Raw genomic sequence first — 22,866 nt, 5'->3', positions numbered from 1 at the left:
CACTAGGTTGATTCCGGGGATGATGGGGTTGTCTTATGAGGAAAGGTTGAGTAGGTTAGACCTCTACTCATTGGAATTCAGAAGAATGAGAGGTGATCTTATCAAAAGATTATGAGGGTGCTTGACAAGGTGGATGCAGAGAGGATATTTCCACTGATAAGGGAAGACTAGAATTAGGGGGCATGATCTCAGAATAAGGGGCCGCCCATTTAAAACAGAGATGAGGAGAAATTTCTTCTCCTTCTGTGGTATTCGCTGCCTCAGAGAGCTGTGGAAGCTGGGACATTGAATAAATTTAAGACAGAAATAGACAGTTTCTTAAACGATAAGGGGATAAGGGGCTATGGGGAGCGGGCGGGGAAGTGGAGCTGAGTCCATGATCAGATCAGCCATGTTATTGAATGGCGGAGCAGGCTCGAGGGGCCATATGGCCTACTCCTGTTCCTATTTCTTATGTTCTTATGTTCCTCTCCCGATAGAAACCAAAACCATAATAAACCTCCAGGAAGATAAAATTAGGCTGGTTTAAAGAATAATTTGATTAAGTAAAATGAGCGGCTTTCTAGAGCCAAATACAGATATTGTAACATATTTTACAATACTTTGGTGATGTCATTTTAAACCCATAATAATTTTACTGGAGACTGCATACTTACATCAGCTAAATATATCATTCTTTGATCTCACTTTTCAATAATTGCATAGGAAAACCTACCAATTTTATATATGGTAGAGTTTCACAGACAACAAATTTTGCCATGTTAAAATGTGCTAACTATGTGATATATTTACGGTGTGGAGACTCATTTATTATCACAGTAATGCAATATGGGTCTTCATGATGTAAAAAAAATATGATGAACGTTGTCAATTTTTAATAGAACAACATTAAGATCATGACGAAGTAGCAGGAAAAAATCATGTAGAACTATAGAAAATGTTTGGAGTGGTGCCAGATTTGATAAATGTATATATTCTAGCTTGCTACCAATATAATACATTTCTGTTGCTTAAGCGACTGTTTATGAGACAGAGTCCTGTAGATTATGTTCTCCTTGATTCTCACTGAGAACTTAATAAATAGATCTTTAATCTTGCTGGTACACAGTTTAGGATTATAATGACAATACTTATTTTAATACCATCAATGACACATAAGTAAAAGATTTGAATGTTTTTAGGAGGAAATTGATTTTTAGTTTATAGCAACAATTTGTATCTTTTTTTGTACTTAAGACTTCTAGAGAAATGTTCATTCTTCATAAATACTGTACTTGCAGGCCTATTTCCACCTGGGTGTAAATAAAAAACTTAACTTGTCCGGAAGACCAAATAGACCGATCGGATGTATTGGAACATCAAAGGTCAGTATTTTTTTCAACATTAAAGGAGAAATTATACAAGTTAGCTGTTGAGTTTAATGCTTAAACTTAGCACCATTTTAATAATGGAGGCAAAATATATCAAAATAATGTAGAATTATATTAATGTCGGATATTTAACATAACTAGTTGATTTCCTGTGGCATTACACAATGGGAGTCGAGACCAAGTGTAGTCTTCAGATAAAGCATGGTTACAGAGCAAGGGATAATTGGTCTAGGGAACAATAAGATCATCGATTTGTAAGAATTTTTTTCCTTAAATTCCAAACATTCAACAGTTTAACATGAAGTAGAGGTTAAAAATAACTTGGTTAGAATGCATTCTATTTTGGTTTCACTTTTTTAATATAACTCATTAGGTAAGAATAACAAGAGTGATTAGTTGCTTGTGGTAACTAAATGAGTATGTTTTAAATTCTTGTGTTTGAATGAGTTTCAGAATGCAGTCTTAATTTGAATTAATCTTTAACGGGTCTATTAGTTCTGCAAACGAGCTATGTTTGTTACACAATATCAATCATGGTGTTTAATACTGGTTTGAACTTATTTAAGTGTATATTTGTATCCAGATGATTTTTGATCAGGGTTAAATCATATACTAATAACATGAATGAAGACAGTATTTATTCAATTTGCCTCTATCTGCTTGTAAAAACCTTATTTTTTTCATTGTCAATAATACAGATATTGAAAGAAAAATAAAATTTAAATTACTTTTTTCCTGCAGCTTTACAGAATTCTAGGAAAGACCGTTGTGTGCTATCCCATTGTGTTTGATTTGAGTGACTTTTACATGGCGCAAGATGTCTTGCTGCTGATCGATGACATAAAGGTATTATCTAAGGGATTGTAGAGTCTCAGTTTGTCTTGACATGAATAGAATTGAGAGTCGATAGAAATAAGCCCAAATCTTGTTTCAGAAAAAACAGCACAAACACTAATTCTTTATTTGATATGACAACAGCTGATGGGGAAAAGACAACAAATCATGTATTCATATATACATACATAATTTTGAATGAACTGATTTAACTGTTTTACTTCAAGGAAAAGGAAAAAAATAGAATTTCATAAATTACTTTAAGATTAGGTTATTATTTTTCAGGCTTTATGTGTTTATAAAATCTAAAAACATTTGCAATGAAATTAGTTCATAAACTAAGTAAAGTCACTAAAGCAATTCCTACTTGAATTTGTGTAGTCAGCTGCGGTTTATCTCACCGACAGAGATGAAAACATGAAATTGACACCACCAAGAAAGCCAGATTTTTAATAATGGTTTGCTCTGCTCCGCCCCATATTTGCACATTGTGAACCAGTCCTCATTTTTACAAATTTTCACCAATTAATGATCAAGGGATTTCACAAAACTATAGTTTTGCTGAATTTTGGTTTATATTAATAAGGTATGATAATTTTGACATTGCATGTTTTATTCATTTTGATTAGTTTATTATAAAAGATTGCATTTTGTAAAATTTATTGATTATTATTATGTTCCTCTTGTACAGTTCGAAAGATTGCATGTAAAAAATTCTTAAGTAGAATTGAAGAGTTTAACATAATGGCAGATGACTCTATGGCTTGGATTTTGCGGTAGTAATGACGGCCAAATTGTCAGCATTTGCTGTCATTACTCCTCTGAAACTGACATCAAATTCTGGAATTAGCGCACGCGCAGCTAAACACAGAAATCCAGAAATGCTGTGAGTCATTCCCTGCTCCTGTGGAACTCCCCGGAGCCCGCAATCAATTCAAGTCACACTGAACCGACGAAAACTTCCTTTTTTATGTTTGCATATTGATGTTTAAAAAACCTCTCAAAAGGTTGAGCCTTGTTGAAAGAGATGTAGCTGGGATTTTAACAGTGTACTGACTGCTAAACAACCATTCTGGCCCTAAAAAATGAATTCTAGGTTTCGCGAATGTCAAATTGTTGCATTATGATAAAATTTCCCTGGTTTATATATATATATATATATATATTTTATTTGTTTCTTACATTTCAGCTTCTACCTAATTCCACGTATATATCCCAATCTTTATTTTCTTTATTTCACTCTCTGTAAAATGATAAAAATGATGGAAAATCAGTGCATTTCACTTCCTGGTTTGCTGTCTTTGAGAACTCTTCAGTGTGATTGGCTGCTTAGCCAGCTTGATGACATCGCTGTTGCTGAACACTGGAGATCCCCTTAACTTGACATCAGAATCAAATTAATGTTGGTTAAGGCAAAATCCACGCCACAGAGTTCGCTAGATCTTTGTGGGCAGCTTTCTTCAAGATCAGTGGTGAGCGCCGTCGCTTCACCACTGACTGCAAATTTTGGACCGTATATGTTTCCTCAAAAAGCGACAAACAATTTCAATTGAGCATCCCCAGTGACTCGGTTGCCAAATGCAGTGAGTGGTCTTGTGTCGGACTGAATTGTACAGGCCAGAAAGATTCCACGTTAAAACTTCAGTCTTCATTGAGTTAACTACACAGCCAGGCACTATAATTGGTATGAACATAAGAACATAAGAAATAGGAGCAGCTGTAGGCCACCTGGCCCCTTGAGCCTGCTCCACCATTTAATAAGATTATGGCTGATCTGATCATGGACTCAGCTCCACTTCCCTGCCCACTCCCCATAACCCTTTACTCCCTTGTCGCTCAAAAATCTGTCTATCTCCGCCTTAAATATATTCAATATCCCAGCTTCCACAGCTCTCTGGGGCAGAGAATTCCATAGATTTACAACACTCTGAGAGAAGAAATTCCTCCTCATCTGTTTTAAATGGGCGGCCCCATATTCTGAGACTATGTCCCCTAGTTTTAGTTTCCCCTATGAGTGGAAATATCCTCTCTGCATCCACCTTGTCAAGCTCCCTCATTATCTTATATGTTTCAATAAGATCACCTCTCATTCTTCTGATCTCCAATGAGTATAGGTCCAACCTACTCAACCTATCTTCATAAGTCAACCCCCTCATCTCCGGAATCAACCTAGTGAACCTTCTCTCAACAACCTCCAATGCAAGTATATCCTTCCTTAAATACAGAGACCAAAAGTATATTCAGTACTCTAGGTGTGGCCTCACCAAAACCCTGTACCCAATCGCAGGACTTCTCTGCTTCTATACCCTTGCAATAAAGGCCAACATTCCATTTGCCTTCCTGATTATTTGCTGTACCAGCATGCTAACATTTTGAGTTTCATGCACAAGGACCCCCAGGTCTCTCTGTATTGCAGCACTTTGCAATTTTTCTCCATTTAAATTATAATTTACTTTTCTATTTTATCTGCCAAAGTGGATAACCTCACATTTTCCCACATTATACTGCATCTGTTAAATTTTTGCCCACTCACTTAGCCCGTCTATATAATTTTACAGATTTTTTTGTGGCCTCCTCACAATTTGCTTTCCCACTCATCTTTGTATCATCAGCAAACTTGGCTCCATTACACTCGATCCCTTCGTCCCAACTCATTAATATAGATTGTAAATTGTTGAGGACCCAGCACCGATCCCTGCGGCATCCCATTAGTTACTGTTTGCCAACTGTAAAATGACCCATTTATCTCGACTCTCTGTTTTCTGTTAGTCAGCCAATCCTCTATCCATGCTAACTTATTACCCCCAACCCCGTGAACTTTTATTTTGTGCAGTAACCTTTTATGTGGCACCTTATCGAATGCCTTCTGGAAATCCAAATACACCACATCCACTGGTTCCCCCTTATCCATCCTGTTTGTTACATCCTCAAAGAACTCCAGCAAATTTGTCAAACATGAGCGTGGTGAGGCCTACAAGAGGCCCAACAGGCGTCGGGAGCCAGCGGGAAGTCCAGGAGGCAGAGCGGCAGCGTGCTGAGGCCTACAAGAGGCCTAACAGGCGTCGGGAGCCAGCGGGAGGTCCAGGAGGCGGAGCGGTTGCATGGTGAGGCCAACAAGAGGCCCAACAGGCATCGGGAGCCAGCGGGACGTCCAGGAGGCGGAGCGGCAGCATGGTGAGGCCTACAAGAGGCCCAACAGGCGTCGAAAGCCAGCGGGAGGTCCAGGAGGCGGAGCGGCAGCATGGTGAGGCCTACAAGAGGCCAGCCAGTGCAGCTGCAGCAGGGAGGCAAAAAAGAAGTAGAACGAAATCGAAAGGTGACGTCACAGCCAAGGGGGTAAGTGATTGGCTGATGATTGGTAAGTAGTTTTTCTTTTTCTTTTCTTTATCAGTAAGTAACCTTTTAGCATTGTTGTTGCCAGATTAAGTTAATCTAGGGGTTAAGTCATGGTAGGACAGCTCGGACACATGTTATGCTCCTCCTGTGCTATGTGGGAAGTCAGGGACGCTTCCAGTGTCCCTGACGACTACATTTGCGAGAAGTGCATCCGCCTGCAGCATCTGACAGACCATGTTGCGGCACTAGAGCTGCGGGTGGATTTACTCTGGAGCATTCACGATGCTGAGAATGACGGGAATAGCACGTTTAGTGAGTTGGCCACACCGCAGGTAAAGGGTACACAGCCATATAGGGGATGGGTGACCCAATAGGAAGAGCATTGGAAGGAAGGTAGTGTAGGGGTCCCCTGCGGTCATCCCCCTGCAAAACAGATACACCGCTTTGGGTACTGTTGAGGGGAATGATTCATCAGGTGAGAGCAGCAGCAGCCAAGTTCATGGCACACAAAAAGAGTTGGAGAGCTATAATGATAGGGGATTCGATTGTAAGGGGAATAGATGGACGTTTCTGTGGCCGCAATCGAGATTCCAGGATAGTATTTTGCCTCCCTGGTGCAAGGGTCAAGGATGTCTTGGAGTGGGTGCAGGACATTTTGAAGAGGGAGGGTGAACAGCCAGTTGTCGTGGTGCATATGGGTACCACCGATATAGGTAAAAAATGGGATGAGGTCCTTCAAGACGAATTTAGGGAGCTAGGAGCTAAATTAAAAAGTAGCACCTCAAAAGTAGTAATCTCAGGATTGCTACCAGTGCCATATGCTAGTCAGAGTAGGAATTTCAGGATAGCTCAGGTGAATACGTGGCTTGAGGAGTGGTGCAGAAGGGAGGGATTCAAATTCCTGGGACATTGGAACCGGTTCTGGGGGAGGTGGGACCAGTACAAACCGGACGGTCTGCACCTGGGCAGGACCGGAACGAATGTTCTCGGGGGAGTGTTTGCTAGTGCTGTTGGGGAGGAGTTAAACTAATATGGCAAGGGGATGGGAATCTATGCAGGGAGACAGAGGGAAGTAGAATGGGGACAGAAGCAAAAGATAGAAAGAAGAAAAGTAAAAATGGAGGGCAGAGAAACCCAAGACAAAAAGCAAAAAGGGCCACATTATAGCAAAATTCTAAAGGGGCAAAGTGTGTTAAAAAGACAAGCCTGAAGGCTTTGTGCCTCAATGCAAGGAGTATTCGGAATAAGGTGGACGAATTAACTGCGCAGATAGCAGTTAATGGATATGATGTAATTGGCATCACGGAGACATGGCTCCAGGGTGACCGAGGCTGGGAATTTAACATCCAGGGGTATTCAACATTTAGGAAGGATAGACAGAAAGGAAAAGAAGGTGGGGTGGCTTTGCTGGTTAAAGAGGAAATTAATGCAATAGTAAGGAAGGACATTAGCTTGGATGATGTGGAATCGGTATGGGTGGCGCTACGGAATACCAAAGGGCAGAAAACGCTAGTGGGAGTTGTGTACAGAACACCAAACAGTAGTAGTGAGGTTGGGGACAGCATCAAACAAGAAATAAGGGATGCGTTCAATAAAGGTACAGCAATTATCATGGGCGACTTTAATCTACATATTGATTGGGCTAACCAAAATGGTAGCAATGCGGTGGAGGAGGATTGCCTGGAGTGTATTAGGGATGGTTTTCGAGACCAATATGTAGAGGAACCAACTAGAGGGCTGGCCATCTGAGACTGGGTGATGTGCAATGAGAAAGGACTAATTAGCAATCTTGTTGTGCAAGGCCCCTTGGATAAGAGTGACCATATAATGGTAGAATTCTTTATTAAGATGGAGAGTGACACAGTTAATTCAGAGACTAGCATCCTGAACTTCAGGAAAGGTAACTTTGATGGTATGAGACGTGAATTGGCTAGAATAGACTGTCGAGTGGTAAGTAAAGAGTTGACGGTGGGTAGGCAATGGCAAACATTTAAAGATCACATGGATGAACTTCAGCAATGGTACATTCCTTTCTGGAGTAAAAATAAAATGAGGAAGGTGGCTCAACCATGGCTACAAGGGAAATTAGGGATAGTGTTAAATCCAAGGAAGAGGCATATAAATTGGACAGAAAAAGCAGCAAACCTGAGGACTGGGAGAATTTTGTAATTCAGCAGAGGAGGACAAAGGGTTTAATTAGGAGGGGGAAAATAGCGTATGAGAGGAAGCTTGCTGGGAACATAAAAACTGACTGCAAAAGCTTCTATAGATATGTGAAAAGAAAAAGATTAGTGAAAACAAACGTATGTCCCTTGCAGTCAGATTCAGGTGAATTTATAATGGGGAACAAAGAAAGGGCGGACCAGTTAACCAAGTACTCTCTTCACGAAGGAAGACAGAAATAACCTTCCGGAAATACTAGGGGACCGAGGGTCTAGTGAGAAGCAGGAACTGAAGGAAACCCATATTAGGCGGGGAATGGTGTTAGGGAAATTGATGGGATTGAAGGCCGATAAATCCCTGGGGCCTGATAGTCTGCATCCCAGAGTACTTAACGAAGTATCCCTAGAAATAATGGATGCATTGGTGATCATTTTCCAACAGTCTATCGACTCTGGATCAGTTCCTATGGACTGGAGGGTAACTAATGTAACACCACTTTTTAAAAAAGGAGGGAGAGAGAAAACGGGAAATTATAGACCCGTTAGCCTGACATCAGTAGTGGGGAAAATGTTGGAATCAATTATTAAAGATGAAATAGCAGCACATTTGGAAAGCAGTGACGGGATCGCCCAAGTCAGCATGGATTTATGAAAGGGAAATCCTGCTTGACAAATCTTCTAGAATTGTTTGTGGATGTAAAAGTGGACAAGGGAGAACCAGTGGATGGTGGTGTATTTGGACTTTCAAAACGCTTTTGACAAGGTCCCACACAAGAGATTGGTGTGCAAAATTAAAGCACATGGCATTGGGGGTAATGTACTGACGTGGATAGAGAACTGGTTGGCAGACAGGAAGCAGAGAGTCGGGATAAACGGGTCCTTTTCAGAATGGCAGGCAGTGACTAGTGGGGTACCGCAGGGCTCAGTGCTGGGATCCCACTATTTACAATATACATTAATGATTTGGATGAGTGAATTGAGTGTAATATCTCCAAGTTTGCAGATGATACTAAGCTGGGTGGCAGTGTGAGCTGTGAGGAGGATGCTAAAAGGCTGCAGGGTAACTTGGACAGGTTAAGTGAGTGGGCAAACGCGTGGCAGATGCAGTATAATGTGGATAAATGTGAGGTTATCCACTTTGGTGGCAAAAACACGAAGGCAGAATATTATCTGAATGGCGGCAGATTAGGAAAATGGGAGGTGCAGCGAGACCTGGGTGTCATGGTACATCAGTCATTGAAAGTTGGCATGCAGGTTCAGCAGGAGGTGAAGAAGGCAAATGGTATGTTGGCCTTCATAGCTGAGTATACTCTTTGAGTATAGGAGCAGGGAGGTCTTACAGCAGTTGTACAGGGCCTTGGTGAGGCCTCACCTGGAATATTGTGTTCAGTTTTGGTCTCCTAATCTGAGCAAGGACGTTCTTGCTATTGAGGGTGTGCAGCGAAGGTTAATCAGACTGTTTCCAGGGATGGCTGAACTGACATATGAGGAGAGACTGGATCAACTGGGCCTTTGTACACTGGAGTTTAGAAGGATGAGAGGGGATCTCATAGAAACATATAAAATTCTGATGGGACTGGACAGGTTAGATGCAGGAAGAATGTTCCCGATGTTGGGAAGTCCAGAACCAGGGAACATAGTCTAAGGATAAGGGCTAAGCCATTTAGGACTGAAATGAGGAGACATTTCTTCACTCATTGAGTTGTTAACCTGTGGAATTCCCTACCACAGAGAGTTGTTGATGGCAGCTCATTGGATATATTCAAGGGGGAGTTAGATCAGGCCCTTACGGCTAAAGGGTTCAAGTGATATGGAGAGAAAGCAGGTAAGGGGTACTGAGGTGAATGATCAGCCATGATCTTATTGAATGGTGGTGCAGGCTCGAAGGGCCGAATAGCCTACTCCTGCATCGATTTTCTATGTTTCTATGATTTCCTTTTCATAAAGCTGACTCTGCTTGATTGAATTATGCTTTTCCAAATGTCCTGCTACTGCTACCTTAATAATGGATTCCAGCATTTTCCCAACGCCAGATGTTAGGCTAATTGGTCTAGTTTCCTGCTTTTTGCCTGTCTCCTTTTTGAAATAGGGGCATTACATTTGCAGTTTTCCAATCCACTGGGACCGCCTCAGAATCCAGGGAATTTTGGTAGATTACAACCAATGCATCAACTATCTCTGCAGCCACTTTTATGACCCTAGGATGTAAACCATCAGGTCCAGGGGACTTGTCCGCCTTTAGTCCCATTATTTTAGTGAGTACTACTTCATTAGTGATTGTGATTGTATTAAGTTCCTCCCTTCCTATAGCCACTTGATTATCCACTATTGGGATGCTTTTAGTGTCTTCTACCGTGAAGACCGATACAAAATATTTGTTGAACGTCTCTGCCATTTCCCTGTTCTCCATTATTAATTCCCCAGTCTCATCCTCTAGGGGACCAACATTTACTTTAGTCACTCTTTTCCTTTTTATATACCTGTAAAAACTCTTACTATCTGTTTTTATATTTCATGCTAGTTTATTTCCATAATCTATCTTCCCTCTATATCATTTTTTTAGTCGTTCTTTGCTGGCTTTTAAAAGATTCCCAATCCTCTGGCCTCCCACTTGTCTTGGCCACATTGTATGTCCTTGTTTTCAATTTGATACCATCCCTTATTTCCTTAGTTAGCCACGGATGGTTATCCCTTCTCTTACAGTCTTTCCTTCTCATTGGGATATATTTTTGTTGCGAGTTATGAAATATCTCCTTAAATGTCTGCCATTGCTCATCAACCGTTTCATACTTTAATCTATTTTCTCAGTCCACTTTAGTCAACTCTGCCTTCATACCTTTGTAGTCTCCTTCATTTAAGCTTAGGACACTGGTTTGAGATCCAACTTTCTCACCCTCCAACTGAATTTGAAATTCAAACATGTTATGGTCACTCATTCCGAGAGGATCCTTTACTAGGAGATCATTTATTAATCCTGTCTCATTACACAGTACCAGGTCTAAGATAGCCTGCTCCATGGTTGGTTCTGCAACGTACTGTTCAAGGAAACTATCCCGGATACACTCTATGAAATCTTCCTCAAGGCTACTCTGGCCAATTTGTATTGTCCAATCAATATAAAGATTAAAATCGCCCATGCTTATTGCTGTTCCTTTTTTTAACAAGCCTCCATTATTTCTTGAGAAATAGGAACAGGAGTAGGCCAAATGGCCCCTCGAGCCTGCTCCGCCATTCAATAAGATCATGGCTGATCTAATCATGGACTAAGCTCCACTTCCCCGCCCGTTCCCCATAACTCCTTACCCCTTATCGTTCAAGAAACTGTCTATTTCTGTCTTAAATTTATTCAATGTCCCAGCTTCCACAGCTCTCCAAGGCAGCAAATTCCTGAAATTTACAACCCTTTGAGAGAAGAAATTCCTCCTCTCTTTTGTAAATGGGCAGCCCCTTATTCTAAGATCATGCCCTCTAGTTCTAGTCTCCCCCATCAGTGGAAACATCCTCTCTGCAATCCATCTTGTCAAGCCCCCTCATAATCTTATACATTTCAATAAGATCACCTCTCATTCTTCTGAACTCCAATGAGCAGAGGCCCAACCTACTCAACCTTTCCTCATAAGTCAACTCCCTCATCCCTGGAATCAACCTAGTGAACCTTCTCTGAACTGCCTCCAAAGCAAGTATATCCTTTCGTAAATATGGAAACCAAAACTGCAAGCAGTATTCCAGGTGTGGCCTCACCAAAACCTTGTATAGCTGTAGCAAAACTTCCCTGTTTTTATACTCCATCCCCTTTGCAATATACTCCATCCAACAGTGTAGCTACTGTTAGGGGGCCTATAGTTTATGCCCACCAACGACTTTTTCCCTTATTATTCCTTATCTCCACCCAAACTGATTCAACATCTTGATCTTCTGAGCCAATATTGTTTCTCACTAACGCACTGATCTCATCCTTTATTAACAGTGCTACCCCACCTCCTTTTCCTTTCTGTCTGGTCCTTCCGAATTGTCAAATATCCCTGAATATTTAGTTCCCATGAATTTCCAATGGCTAGAAAGAAGAAAGGGTGGCTACGGTTCCTGTTCCTCATTATTGTTCATCAATTCCTGCTGGAAAGTTTGCATATGTAAATGTTAGTTCAGAAAAGGATTGGTCTCGGATGTGATTCTCTTCCACCCCGCAAGCACATAGCCTGCCAATACTCACAATGTGGTGACACATAAAGAACTGACACTTCAGCAAGACTGTTGAGATTGCCCTCAGAGTATGTGCACTTCTTGCACAAAACAAATACTATGTAAATTTCTCAATAGCTATTAAATTTGTACCTGTAATTCCTGGTAGATGATTCTGTGATACGTATTTTCAGTGTTAACAGGGCTGAATTTTCACCGCCCTTCTGTGCCGTTTTGTTTGGCCTACGCTGTTTTTTTTTGAGCAGACTAAAACCTGCAAGTTTCACCAAAGTTTCTGTGCCATTCTAAAGTACTTACATCCAATTTTTTTAGTTCCTGATTTTTTGACGTCACCTAGGGCGGAACCTGCCGGGTGATAAAATCCTCAACCATTGGTGGCCATGCCTTCTATTGCCTAGGCTCTAAGCTCTGGAATACCCTGCCCTAAACCTCTCCGCATCTCAACCTTTTTCCTCCTTTAAGACGTTCCTTAAAACCTACCTCTTTGACCAAGCTTTTGGCCATCTGCCCTAATTTCTCCATTTGTGGCTCGGTATCAAATTTTTTGTCTCATAATACTCCTGCCAAGTACTTTCGGATGTTTTAGCCACAGACTAAGGGCCCAAAATTCCACATGGAGTTTTTTTGGTGCAGTTGTAGAGATACGTCCGATTTTTTAGTGGCCCGACTACGCCAGGAAAAAAGTTCCAAGTCTCGCCGGCATAACTTTTCATTTTGAGGCAGCGCAGATTGTCCTTAAGCTCTGTGGGTGGAGCTTGAGGTCTGCTCTGAAAAACTGAGGTTGCCAGGGTAACGAGGGACACGCTGAAAGGCTGAGGCACAAATAAAAATGGCCAATTCTGGCCATTTAAGCGAATTTGGCCAAGTATGATTTTTTCAAAAATGGCGTACTGCACCCTTCTGAAAAATCTTACATACATTTAAGAAAATTGGCGTAGAGAAGACACCATTGTTTTAGTGGAGCTGAAGACACGGCACCGGGAGCGGGGGGCCTTTCGGCCCAGATTGCAGTGGCACCAGTGGGGGCGGGGGAGGCCTTTCGGCCTGGGATTGCAGTGGCACCGGCAGTAGAGGGGGCCTATCAGCCTGGCATTGCAGTGGCACCGGCACTGTAGAGGTAAAAAAAATCTATAAATGCTAAAAAGGAATAAAGGAATTTCATATTGTTTCATATATTCAGATTTCAGTCTGTTGTCCCAAGTCTCACTTAGCGATCTATTTTACAAAGGGGAAATTCTTTATTTGTGCCTCAGCCTTTCAGCGTGCCCCTCGTTACCCTGGCAACCTCAGTTTTTCGGAGCAGACCTTAAGCTCCACCCACAGAGCTTAAGGACAATCTGCGCTGCCTCAAAATGAAAAGTTATGCCGGCGAGACTTGGAACTTTTTTCCTGGCGTAGTCGGGCCACTAAAAAAATCGGAGGTATCTCTACAACTGCGCCAAAAAAACTCCATGTGGAATTTTGGGCCCCTAGTCTGTGGCTAAAACATCCGAAAGTACTTCACAGGAGTATTCTAAGACAAAAAATTTGATACCGAGCCACACAAGGAGAAATTAGGGCAGATGACCAAAAGCTTGGTCAAAGAGGTAGGTTTTAAGGAGCGTCTTAAAGGAGGAAAAAGGTTGAGATGCGGAGAGGTTTAGGGCAGGGTATTCCAGAGCTTAGGGCCTAGGCAATAGAAGGCATGGCCACCAATGGTTGAGCGATTTTATCATGGATGCTCAAGAGGGCAGAATTAGAGGAGCATAAATATTTTGAGGTGTGTTGTGGGGCTGGAGGAGATTACAGAGATAAGGAGAGGGGAGGCCATGGAGGGATTTGAAAACAAGGATGAGATTTTTGAAATCAAGGCGTTGCTTAACTGGGAGCCAGAGTAGGTCAGCAAGCACAGGGGTGATGGGTGAACGGGACTTGATGTGAGTTAGGACACAGCCAGCCAAGTTTTGGATGACCTTAAGTTTATGTCGGGTAGAACATGGGAGGTCAGCCAGGTTTGCGTTGGAATAGTCAAGTCTAGAGGTAACAAAGGCATGGATGAGGATTTCAGCAGCGGATGAGCTGAGGTAAGGGCGGAGACAGGCGATGTTTCAGGCTTCTTACATAGCCAAGAGCTTTGATGAAAACATTGTTAGTGCCATTTCTAACACAGAAAATACCATTGTCTAGTTGAGTTTCATAATTTTTATATAAATTTGTTTTTTTTATGGTTTATTATGTTACAAACATTATTTCCAATCATAAGTGCTTGGCATGGAGAGAAGACAAGATGGTGGCTGAGAGGATTTTCAAAAATATATTGTAAACAATTTGATTGGCTCGTCTTTTTTTTAATTGGTAGCTGTTGTTGACTGCCCCTTCATGATTTCTGCTGACTCTTCTAATAAAATCTGTAAATTAACGAGATAGTTTAAATGAATCTTAACAAATTAGATTAATATCGTGTGGTGATGATGCACTCCAGTCCTTCCGGTGCCCACCAGTTGCCGAAGGCCTCAAGCATGCCGACGGAACGATTTGTGTGGGCTGGGTGTTCCACAGCTATCTAATTGTATTTTGTGGCTGTTTTATGAAGATGAAATTTGAGCCAATCTGATAACACAGATCTTTGCATGTAAAAGAAGATGTGATGTCTACAGCATGATGAGCATAGACGTGTGTGATGCGTAATGTTTTTAAAAATGTACATGGATAATTGAATTGACAATCCTTCCATTGTAACAAATTCTTGTATCCTTTAACATGTAATTGTTAAAATGAGCTTCCAAATGCTATTTTCTTAATTGACAATCCCCAGAATTTACTACAATTTACTAAGCAGTATTGGAAAATGAATCGACGTCCTCTCTTCCTTGTGCTGATCCGTGAAGATAACATAAAGTAAGGGATTCTTCTGTTATGAATGCTAGTTCTCACAATTCTTTTCCAAATATTAAATTAATAAAAATAATCTAAATTGGTTCAACATTTTTTCCATTTAGAGGGAGTCGACTTAATCCCATTTTGGACATGTTGGCAGCATTCAAAAATGGTATTATTGGGGGAGTGAAAGTTCATGTTGACAGACTTCAGGTACATGATGGTCAATATTTGTATCTTTTATGAACTGTATAATTGTATATTTCCTACGATGAATAAAAATCGTGGGTATGGTTAATCCACACATATAAGAATTACTTGCCTGATTGGTTCAGCCAAAACGTCGGCAGTCTAAAGATTGTCGGAAAGATGTGAGAGCAGAAACTAACACAGTTCAGGAACACATAGTCAAGTAAGCCAACTAACCCTATTTATTATGTTAATCTAACTTAATGAACCAGCTCTGCTTCTGTTGGTTTATTAGAAGATTTGGTACGTTATATTCAACTAATTGTGCAAATTATGACTACATAGTATTGAAGCTGTTCGTGCTTTTTTTTTATATGATTTCACGTGTGCAAAAAAATGTGATAATAAATTGTCCTAATTAATAGGAATTTTTTCCTGTATTAGTATGAAAAATATGGAGGTATGCAACAGCAATATTGATTGATTTACCCTCCGATTTCCTCTTGGGAAATTCTGAATTTCTACTTGCTCCCTCCATCAGAAAGATTGGCTAGGACAGGAAGCCCACACTTAGCTTTTCCAGACAATCAGCTCTTACTTCAAAGCCACATGATTGGGCCAGGTGGTACTTTATAGGACTAGACTTAGGCGAGATTTGTTTTACTAGTTCATAAAATGAATAGAAACATAGAAAATCTCAACCCTGGATGAGAGTGATGCTAGTCCACCTTCCTATAATAAAAACAATAAATGCTGGAAATACTCAGCAGGTCTGGCAGCATCTGTGGAGAGAGAAACAAAGTTAACATTGAGTTCAACAATTTCAAATAATAATCACTGCCCCCAATTTTTGCGGACAGCAGCTGTTGCTAATGATTCTGATATTTCCATTTCATCATCATAGGCAGTCCCTCGGAGTTGAGGAAGACTTGCTTCCACTCTTAAAATGAGTCCTTAGGTGGCTGAACAGTCCAATACGAGAACCACAGTCCTTGTCACAGGTGGGACAGATAGACGTTGAGGGAAAGGGTGGGTGGGACTGGTTTGCCACACACTCTTTCTGTTTCCTGCGCTTGATTTCCGCATGCTCTCGGCGATGAGACTCGAGGTGCTCAGCTCCCTCCCGGATGCACCACTTCCACTTAGGACGTTCTTTGCCAGGGACTCCCAGATGTCAGTGGGGATGGTGCACTTTATCAGGGAAGCTTTGAGGGTGCCCACCTTTGGCTCGTTTGCCGTGAAGGAGTTCCAAGTAGAGCGCTTGCTTTGGCAGTCTTGTATCTGGCAAGCTGACAATGTGGCCTGCCCAGTGGAGCTGATCAAGTGCTTCAATGCTGGGTTGTTGGCCTGGTCGAGGACGCTAATGTTGGTGCGTCTGTCCTCCTAGGGGATTTGTAGGATCTTGCGGAGACATCGTTGGTCGAAAAGACAGTTTACCATGGTCACAGTCACATAAGATGTTATTTGTGACTTTGAGAGGGGGCCATTTCAATCCTGTTGAAGAGGCGGAAACCCAATCGGAGGGATTCAAACATGGAGTTGCGGGAAAGATGGGCACGGATTTGAGAGGTGACAACACATTCAAGGACTTTGGAGAGGAGTGGTAAGTTTGAGATAGGACAGTAGTTTGCAAGGGCAGGGGGTTCAAAGGTGGGGTTTTTGAGGAGAGAGTTGATGGCGGCAGATTGGAAAGTGGAGGGAGGGGGGCAAGTACCTGAGGAGAGGGAACCATTAACAATATCAGCTAACATGGGGGCCAGGAACGACCTGAAACGTTAACTCTTCACAGATGCTGCCTGAACTGCTTAGTATTTACAGCATTTTCTGTTTTATCCCCGAAAAATCTATTGAGGCTAGGTCAATTAAAAAATTCTAAATTGAGATTCCTAGATACTTGTGAGGCAAGCCAGATAGATGGAGTTAAGAGACAGATCAGCCACGATCCAATTGCATGGTGGAACAGAATGAAGATAGCCCGACCTGTTGAAAAATAAACTCCATATCTCATTTCAATCCCTTTTAAGAACAAAAAAACACCTCCACCAGTAAATTCCTTCAGTAATGTCAAGCCAGCAATTCTGCTGTAATATTAATTGTCAAGTTCATGTTTGGGGCTTTAGTGTTGACTTTCTGAGTGCAGCATTGTCATAGATGTGCTAGTGGGTTTGGGATATGGGGGATAAAGCCCCCCCCCAAAAAAAAAAAAGTTGTTTTGGATTAATTTGATTCTTTAGGCATTAAAAAGGAAAGATTTTGCATTTACAGTCCCCACCACTTACATTGTCGCCGCTTATCCCGACAGCTGCCTATTACTGGCAAATAGCGCTAACCATTTATCTTCATCATAGGCGTCAATTACAAAGACACCGCTTATAACATATTAATTTCACTGGCTATTTCGTGCACTTTAGTACTTAACTGATGGAAGCTGCTCATATGTGAATCCGTCTTCATATTCGGTATTGCTGCTGTGTTCTCGGCTGTTGTTACTCATACACAGCCCACAGCTAAAAATCATGCAAAACAGGGATAGAACTGCCAAGAAACTTCCTTCACTTAAGTAACTGAAGGAAGCCTGAAGCTGTCAATTTTCATGGCAGGAAGCATCCTGCATTTCGCTCAGTACATGCAGTGTAAACAGCTGATTGAAGCTGCCCGAAGTCTCCATTTTCTGACTGTCTCTCATAGTTGCTAACAGTGCAACAAGCTGATGAAGACTTCAGGCAGCTTCAATCAGCTGATCAAAATATTGTTACCAGCTACAAGAGGCTATGAGAGATAGTTTTACCATCAATCGCGTATCGCGGGCAAATTGTGTTAGAATGAAAGCGGCCACTATATGTGGTGGCGACTGTATATAGTGCGTTTCATGACTTCAAGACACCCCAAAGCGCTTTAGAGAAAATGTAATACTTTTTGAAGTGTCGTCACTGATGTAATGCAGGAAATGCAGCAGCCAAATTGTGCACAGGAAGTATATTCAGCAAAAACATTGTTCTAATTATTTCTGATTTTGTTTGTTCTTATCTGCCATATATATTTCCTATTACTATGGCATTAAATTCTAATTCCAGGTCAATATATCAGGAAGACTTTCTAGATATTGGTTTTAGATTATGACTTTCTAAATTTTTGTGCCCAAACAGTTTCATTTAAAAAAAATCTATATTGTTGCTTTATCCAGTCATAAAGAACTAAGATTAAACACTAAAGGTAATGACATAATATATTATAACGGCATGGGAAAGTCCTATGTATCAACTCTTGTCATGACTTCCATGTAAATATGCTTGGCACAGAATGGGCCATGATTTTTTATATATGGAGGAGGCCTTTCATTTTAAAGAATAAGGATTTCTACACCATCTGCACCATTTGTCACTGCTGAATTTTAAACTGCTGTTCCATCCACACTGTTAAATGGCTTGCTCAGATTGTATGGATCAAAGAATTTGCAAACAAATAAAATTTTCTATTGTGCATTTTATGCAGCATTCTTTTTTGATGTGCCTTGGCATGAATTAATATATTTAGTTTCTTTATTAATTATAGATACACAGTGCTTGCTTTTCGAGGAAGCAAGTCTTAGAAACATAGAAACATAGAAAATAGGTGCAGTAGTAGGCCATTCGGCCCTTCAAGCCTGCACCACCATTCAATAAGATCATGGCTGACCATTCACCTCAGTACCCCTTTCCTGCCTTCTCTCCATACCCCTTGATCCCTTTAGCCATAAGGGCCATATCCAATTCCCTCTTGAATATATCAAATGAACTGGCATCAACAACTCTCTGCGGAAAAGAATTCCACAGGTTAACAATTTCTCCTCATCTCGGTCCTAAATGGCTTACCCCTTATCCTTAGACTGTGACCCCTGGTTCTGGACTCCCCCAACATCAGGAACATTCTTCCTGCATCTAACCTTCCCAGCCCCATCAGAATTCTATATGTTTCTATGAGATCCCCTCTCATTCTTCTAAACTCCAGTGAATACAGGCCCAGTCGATCCAGTCTCTCCTCATATGTCAGTCCTGCCATCCCAGACATCAGTCTTATGAACCTTCGCTGCACTCCCTCAATAGCAAGAACATCCTTGCTCAGATTAGGAAACCAAAACTGAACACAATATTCCAGGTGAGGTCTCACCAAGGCCCTGTACAACTGCACTAAGGCCTCCCTACTCCTATACTCAAATCCCCTAGCTATGAAGGCCAACATGTCATTTGCCTTCTTCACCGCCTGCTGTACCTGCATGCCAACCTTCAATGACTGATGTACCCTGACACCCAGGTCTCGTTGCCCCTTCCCTTTTCCTAATCTGCCGTCATTCAAATAATATTCTGCCTTTGTGTTTTTACCTCAAAAGTGGATAACCTCACAGTTATCCACATTATACTGCATCTGCCATGCATTTGCCCACTCACCTAACCTGTCCAAGTCACCCTGCAACCTCTTAGCATCCTCCTCACAGCTCACACCGCCACCCAGCTTAGTGTCATGTGCAAACTTTGAAATATTACTCAATTCCTTCATCTGGATCATTGATGTATATTGTAAATAGCTGGGGTCCCAGTACTGAGCCCTGCGGCACTCCACTAGTCACTGCCTGCCATTCTGAAAAGGACCCGTTTATCCCGATTCTCTGCTTCCTGTCTGCCAACCAGTTCTCTATCCACATCAATACATTACCCCCAATACCATGTGCTTTAATTTTGCACACCAATCTCTTGTGTGGGACCTTGTCAAAAGCCTTTTGAAAGTCCAAATACACCACATCCACTGGTTCTCCCTTGTCCACTCTACTAGTTACATCCACAAAAAATTCTAGAAGATTTGTCAAGTATGATTTCCCTTTCATAAATCCATGCTGACTTGGACCGATCCTGTCACTGCTTTCCAAATGTGCTGCTATTTCATCTTTAATAATTGATTCCAATATTTTCCCCACTGCTAATGTCAGGCTAACAGGTCTATAATTTCCCGTTTTCTCTCTCCCTCCTTTTATAAAAAGTGGTGTTACATTAGCTACCTTCCAGTCCATAGGAACTGATCCAGAGTCGATAGACTGTTGGAAAATGATGACCAATGCATCCACTATTTCTAGGGCCACTTCCTTAAGTACTCTGGGATGCAGACTATCAGGCCCTGAGGATTTATCGGCCTTCAATCCCATCAACTTCCCTAACACAATTTCCTGGCTAATAAGGATTTTCTTCAGTTCCTCCTTCTCACTAGACCCTCGGTCCCCTAGTATTTCCGGAACGTTGTTTGTGTCTTCCTTAGTGAAGACAGAACCAAAGTGTTTGTCCAATTGGTCTGCCATTTCTTTGTTCCCCATTTATAAATTCACCTGATTCTGACTGCAAGGGACCTACATTGGTCGTCACTAATCTTTTCTTCTTCACCATCTATAGAAGCTTTTGCAGTTAGTTTTTATGTTCCCAGCAAGCTTCCTCTCATACTCTATTTTCCCCCTCCTAATTAAACTCTTTGTCCTCCTCTGATGAATTCTAAATTTCTCCCAGTCCTCAGGTTTTCTGCTTTTTCTGGCCAATTTATATGCCTCTTCCTTGGATTTAACACTATCCCTAATTTCCCTTGTTAGCCACGGCTGAGCCACCTTTCCCGTTTTATTTTTACTCCAGACAGGGATGTACAATTGTTGAAGTTCATCCATGTGATCTTTAAATGTTTGCCATTGCCTATCTACCGTCAACCCTTTAAGTATCTTTCACCAGTCTATTCTAGCCAATTCACGTCTCATACCATCGAAGTTACCTTTCCTTAAGTTCAGGACCCTAGTATCTGAATTAACTGTGTCACTCTCCGTCTTAATAAAGAATTCTACCATATTATGGTCACTCTTCCCCAAAGGGCCTCGCACAACAAGATTGCTAATTAGTCCTTTGTCATTACACATCACCCAGTCTAGGATGGCCAGCTCTCTTGTTGGTTCCTCTACATATTGGTCTAGAAAACCATCCCTAATACACTCCAGGAAATCCTCCTCCACCGTACTGCTACCAATTTGGTTGGCCCAATTGATATGTAGATTAAAGTCGCTGTACCTTTATTGAACGCATCCCTAATTTCTTGTTTGATGCCATCCCCAACCTCACTACTACTGCTTGGTGGTCTGTACACAACTCCCACTAGCGTTTTCTGGTATTCCGCAGCTCTACCCATACAGATTCCACATCATCCAAGCTAATGTCCTTCTTTACTATTGCGTTAATTTCTTCTTTAACCAGCAATGCTACCCCACCTCCTTTTCTTTTCTGTCTATCCTTCCTGAATGTTGAATACCCCTAGATGTTGAGTTCCCAGCCTTGGTCACCCTGGAGCCATGTCTCCGTAATCCCAATTATACCATATTCGTTAATAGCTGCCTGTACAGTTAATTCATCCACCTTATTACGAATACTCCTTGCATTGAGGCACAGAGCCTTCAGGCTTGTCTTTTTAACACACTTTGTCCCTTTAGACTTTTGCTGTAATGTGGCCCTCGATTTCGAGGGACTGCCTATGATGATAAAATGTTGATGATATGAAAAACATTGATAATGTAGCAGTGTTTCTCTTTTAGTGAACAGCTCTTTTTATTTGTATTGCAGACATTAATATCTGGAGCAGTAGTGGAACAGCTAGACTTCCTTCGGATAAGTGACGAGGAGGAGTATGGTCCAACTAAATCCTTTCCTTAAAAAAACGTTTTGGGTTTTATTTTAGAGCGTCCTTTCTTAACAGGATTTACATGAGGAATTTATTTTTCAGAATTCCGCAGTTCGTAAGTTTTGAGGAGCTCGAATTTCCAAAGCATTCAAGAGTAAAGCGGCAGACAAGTATAGCAGGTCCTACTGATCTGCTGCAACAACCCGAGATAAATCTGAACGATTGGATATATGCCCACACAATGGATATTCTGCAAAAACTGGCTGTAAGGAAATTAATTGCATTTAATACTCCAGTAATATCTTTATTTGTCTCTTTGTCACATACAAATGCATATCTCATTTATACCTGTGGGAAACGTTGGACATATTGTGACCTGCTGTGGGATATGGCCAATATACCCCATCCCCCTCCCTTTAACAGATTACTATGCCCACCATCATTAATTCTCTTGCCACTTTGTGCTGGTTCTCTGTGTAATTGTCAGCACAATTCAAAAGCCATTTTAAAAAGTCATAAACTTAATCCTTCACCATTCCAGATCTCTGAACTTTTCTTAATGGATTGGACATTACGATCGGGGGCTTGCCACCGGCGTACAGCTTCGAGCCAAAAGAAAACGACGTACTTAACTGGTGTCTCTGGAGCTTCGGATTGTTCCAGTCCTAGGCCCATGGATCCCACACGCACATGCAAGTGTCTCTGGGATCATGTGGTCCAGGCCAACCAATGAAAAAGGGGGATTCCTATTATGCTTATGGGGATTCCATTTACGTACGGAATCCCCATAAGCACAATCGAAATCACCTAATAAATAAAATGTTACACTACTTAAATCAAAAATGATCACAGGTTCAAAATTAATAAAAATACCCTTTAATTGAACATTTAAAACATAAATTAAATGTTTTGAAAAATAAATGTAAACATTTTTAAACAGGACAAAAATCGAAGTACCTCCTCCTCATAATTCTTATGTTCTTATCTTCTCCCAGCCGCCTAAGCTCACCCACCATCAGCCCGCCCCTTACAAACAACCCTACCTCCCGGGGTCGGGGATCAGGCCCTCCAGGATCAGAACAGCACCTGGGGTCAGAGATCGGACACGTCTGGGGATCAGATCTTCCCTAGAGGTCAGGGATCGGACCGCCCACGGGAATCGGAACACCCTACCCCCATGGGGACGGTGATTGAATGCACCAGGATCAAAACTCCCCCATCCCCATGGATCAAAACTCCCCCACCCC

At 41.5% G+C, this 22,866-nt stretch overlaps 1 protein-coding gene across 3 annotated transcripts in view; it reads left to right on the top strand.

The window, feature by feature from the left end:
• The window catches only part of phkb (phosphorylase kinase, beta), a 381,738-nt gene that overhangs the window by 279,535 nt on the left and 79,337 nt on the right, over window positions 1-22,866 (top strand). For all 3 annotated transcript variants that reach the window (XM_070898048.1, XM_070898046.1, XM_070898047.1), the window contains 6 exons: window positions 1,281-1,364; window positions 2,112-2,216; window positions 14,697-14,779; window positions 14,881-14,971; window positions 21,562-21,623; window positions 21,722-21,884. In XM_070898048.1, the coding sequence (XP_070754149.1) occupies window positions 1,281-1,364; window positions 2,112-2,216; window positions 14,697-14,779; window positions 14,881-14,971; window positions 21,562-21,623; window positions 21,722-21,884 (588 nt within the window). The remainder of the gene's footprint in view (window positions 1-1,280; window positions 1,365-2,111; window positions 2,217-14,696; window positions 14,780-14,880; window positions 14,972-21,561; window positions 21,624-21,721; window positions 21,885-22,866) is intronic.

The sequence above is a fragment of the Pristiophorus japonicus genome, chromosome 13, assembly GCF_044704955.1.
Source record: "Pristiophorus japonicus isolate sPriJap1 chromosome 13, sPriJap1.hap1, whole genome shotgun sequence".
Classification (NCBI taxonomy): domain Eukaryota; kingdom Metazoa; phylum Chordata; class Chondrichthyes; family Pristiophoridae; genus Pristiophorus; species Pristiophorus japonicus.
The sequence above is the reverse complement of the archived record's forward strand: the minus strand, read 5'-3'. Positions and strand labels throughout refer to the sequence as shown.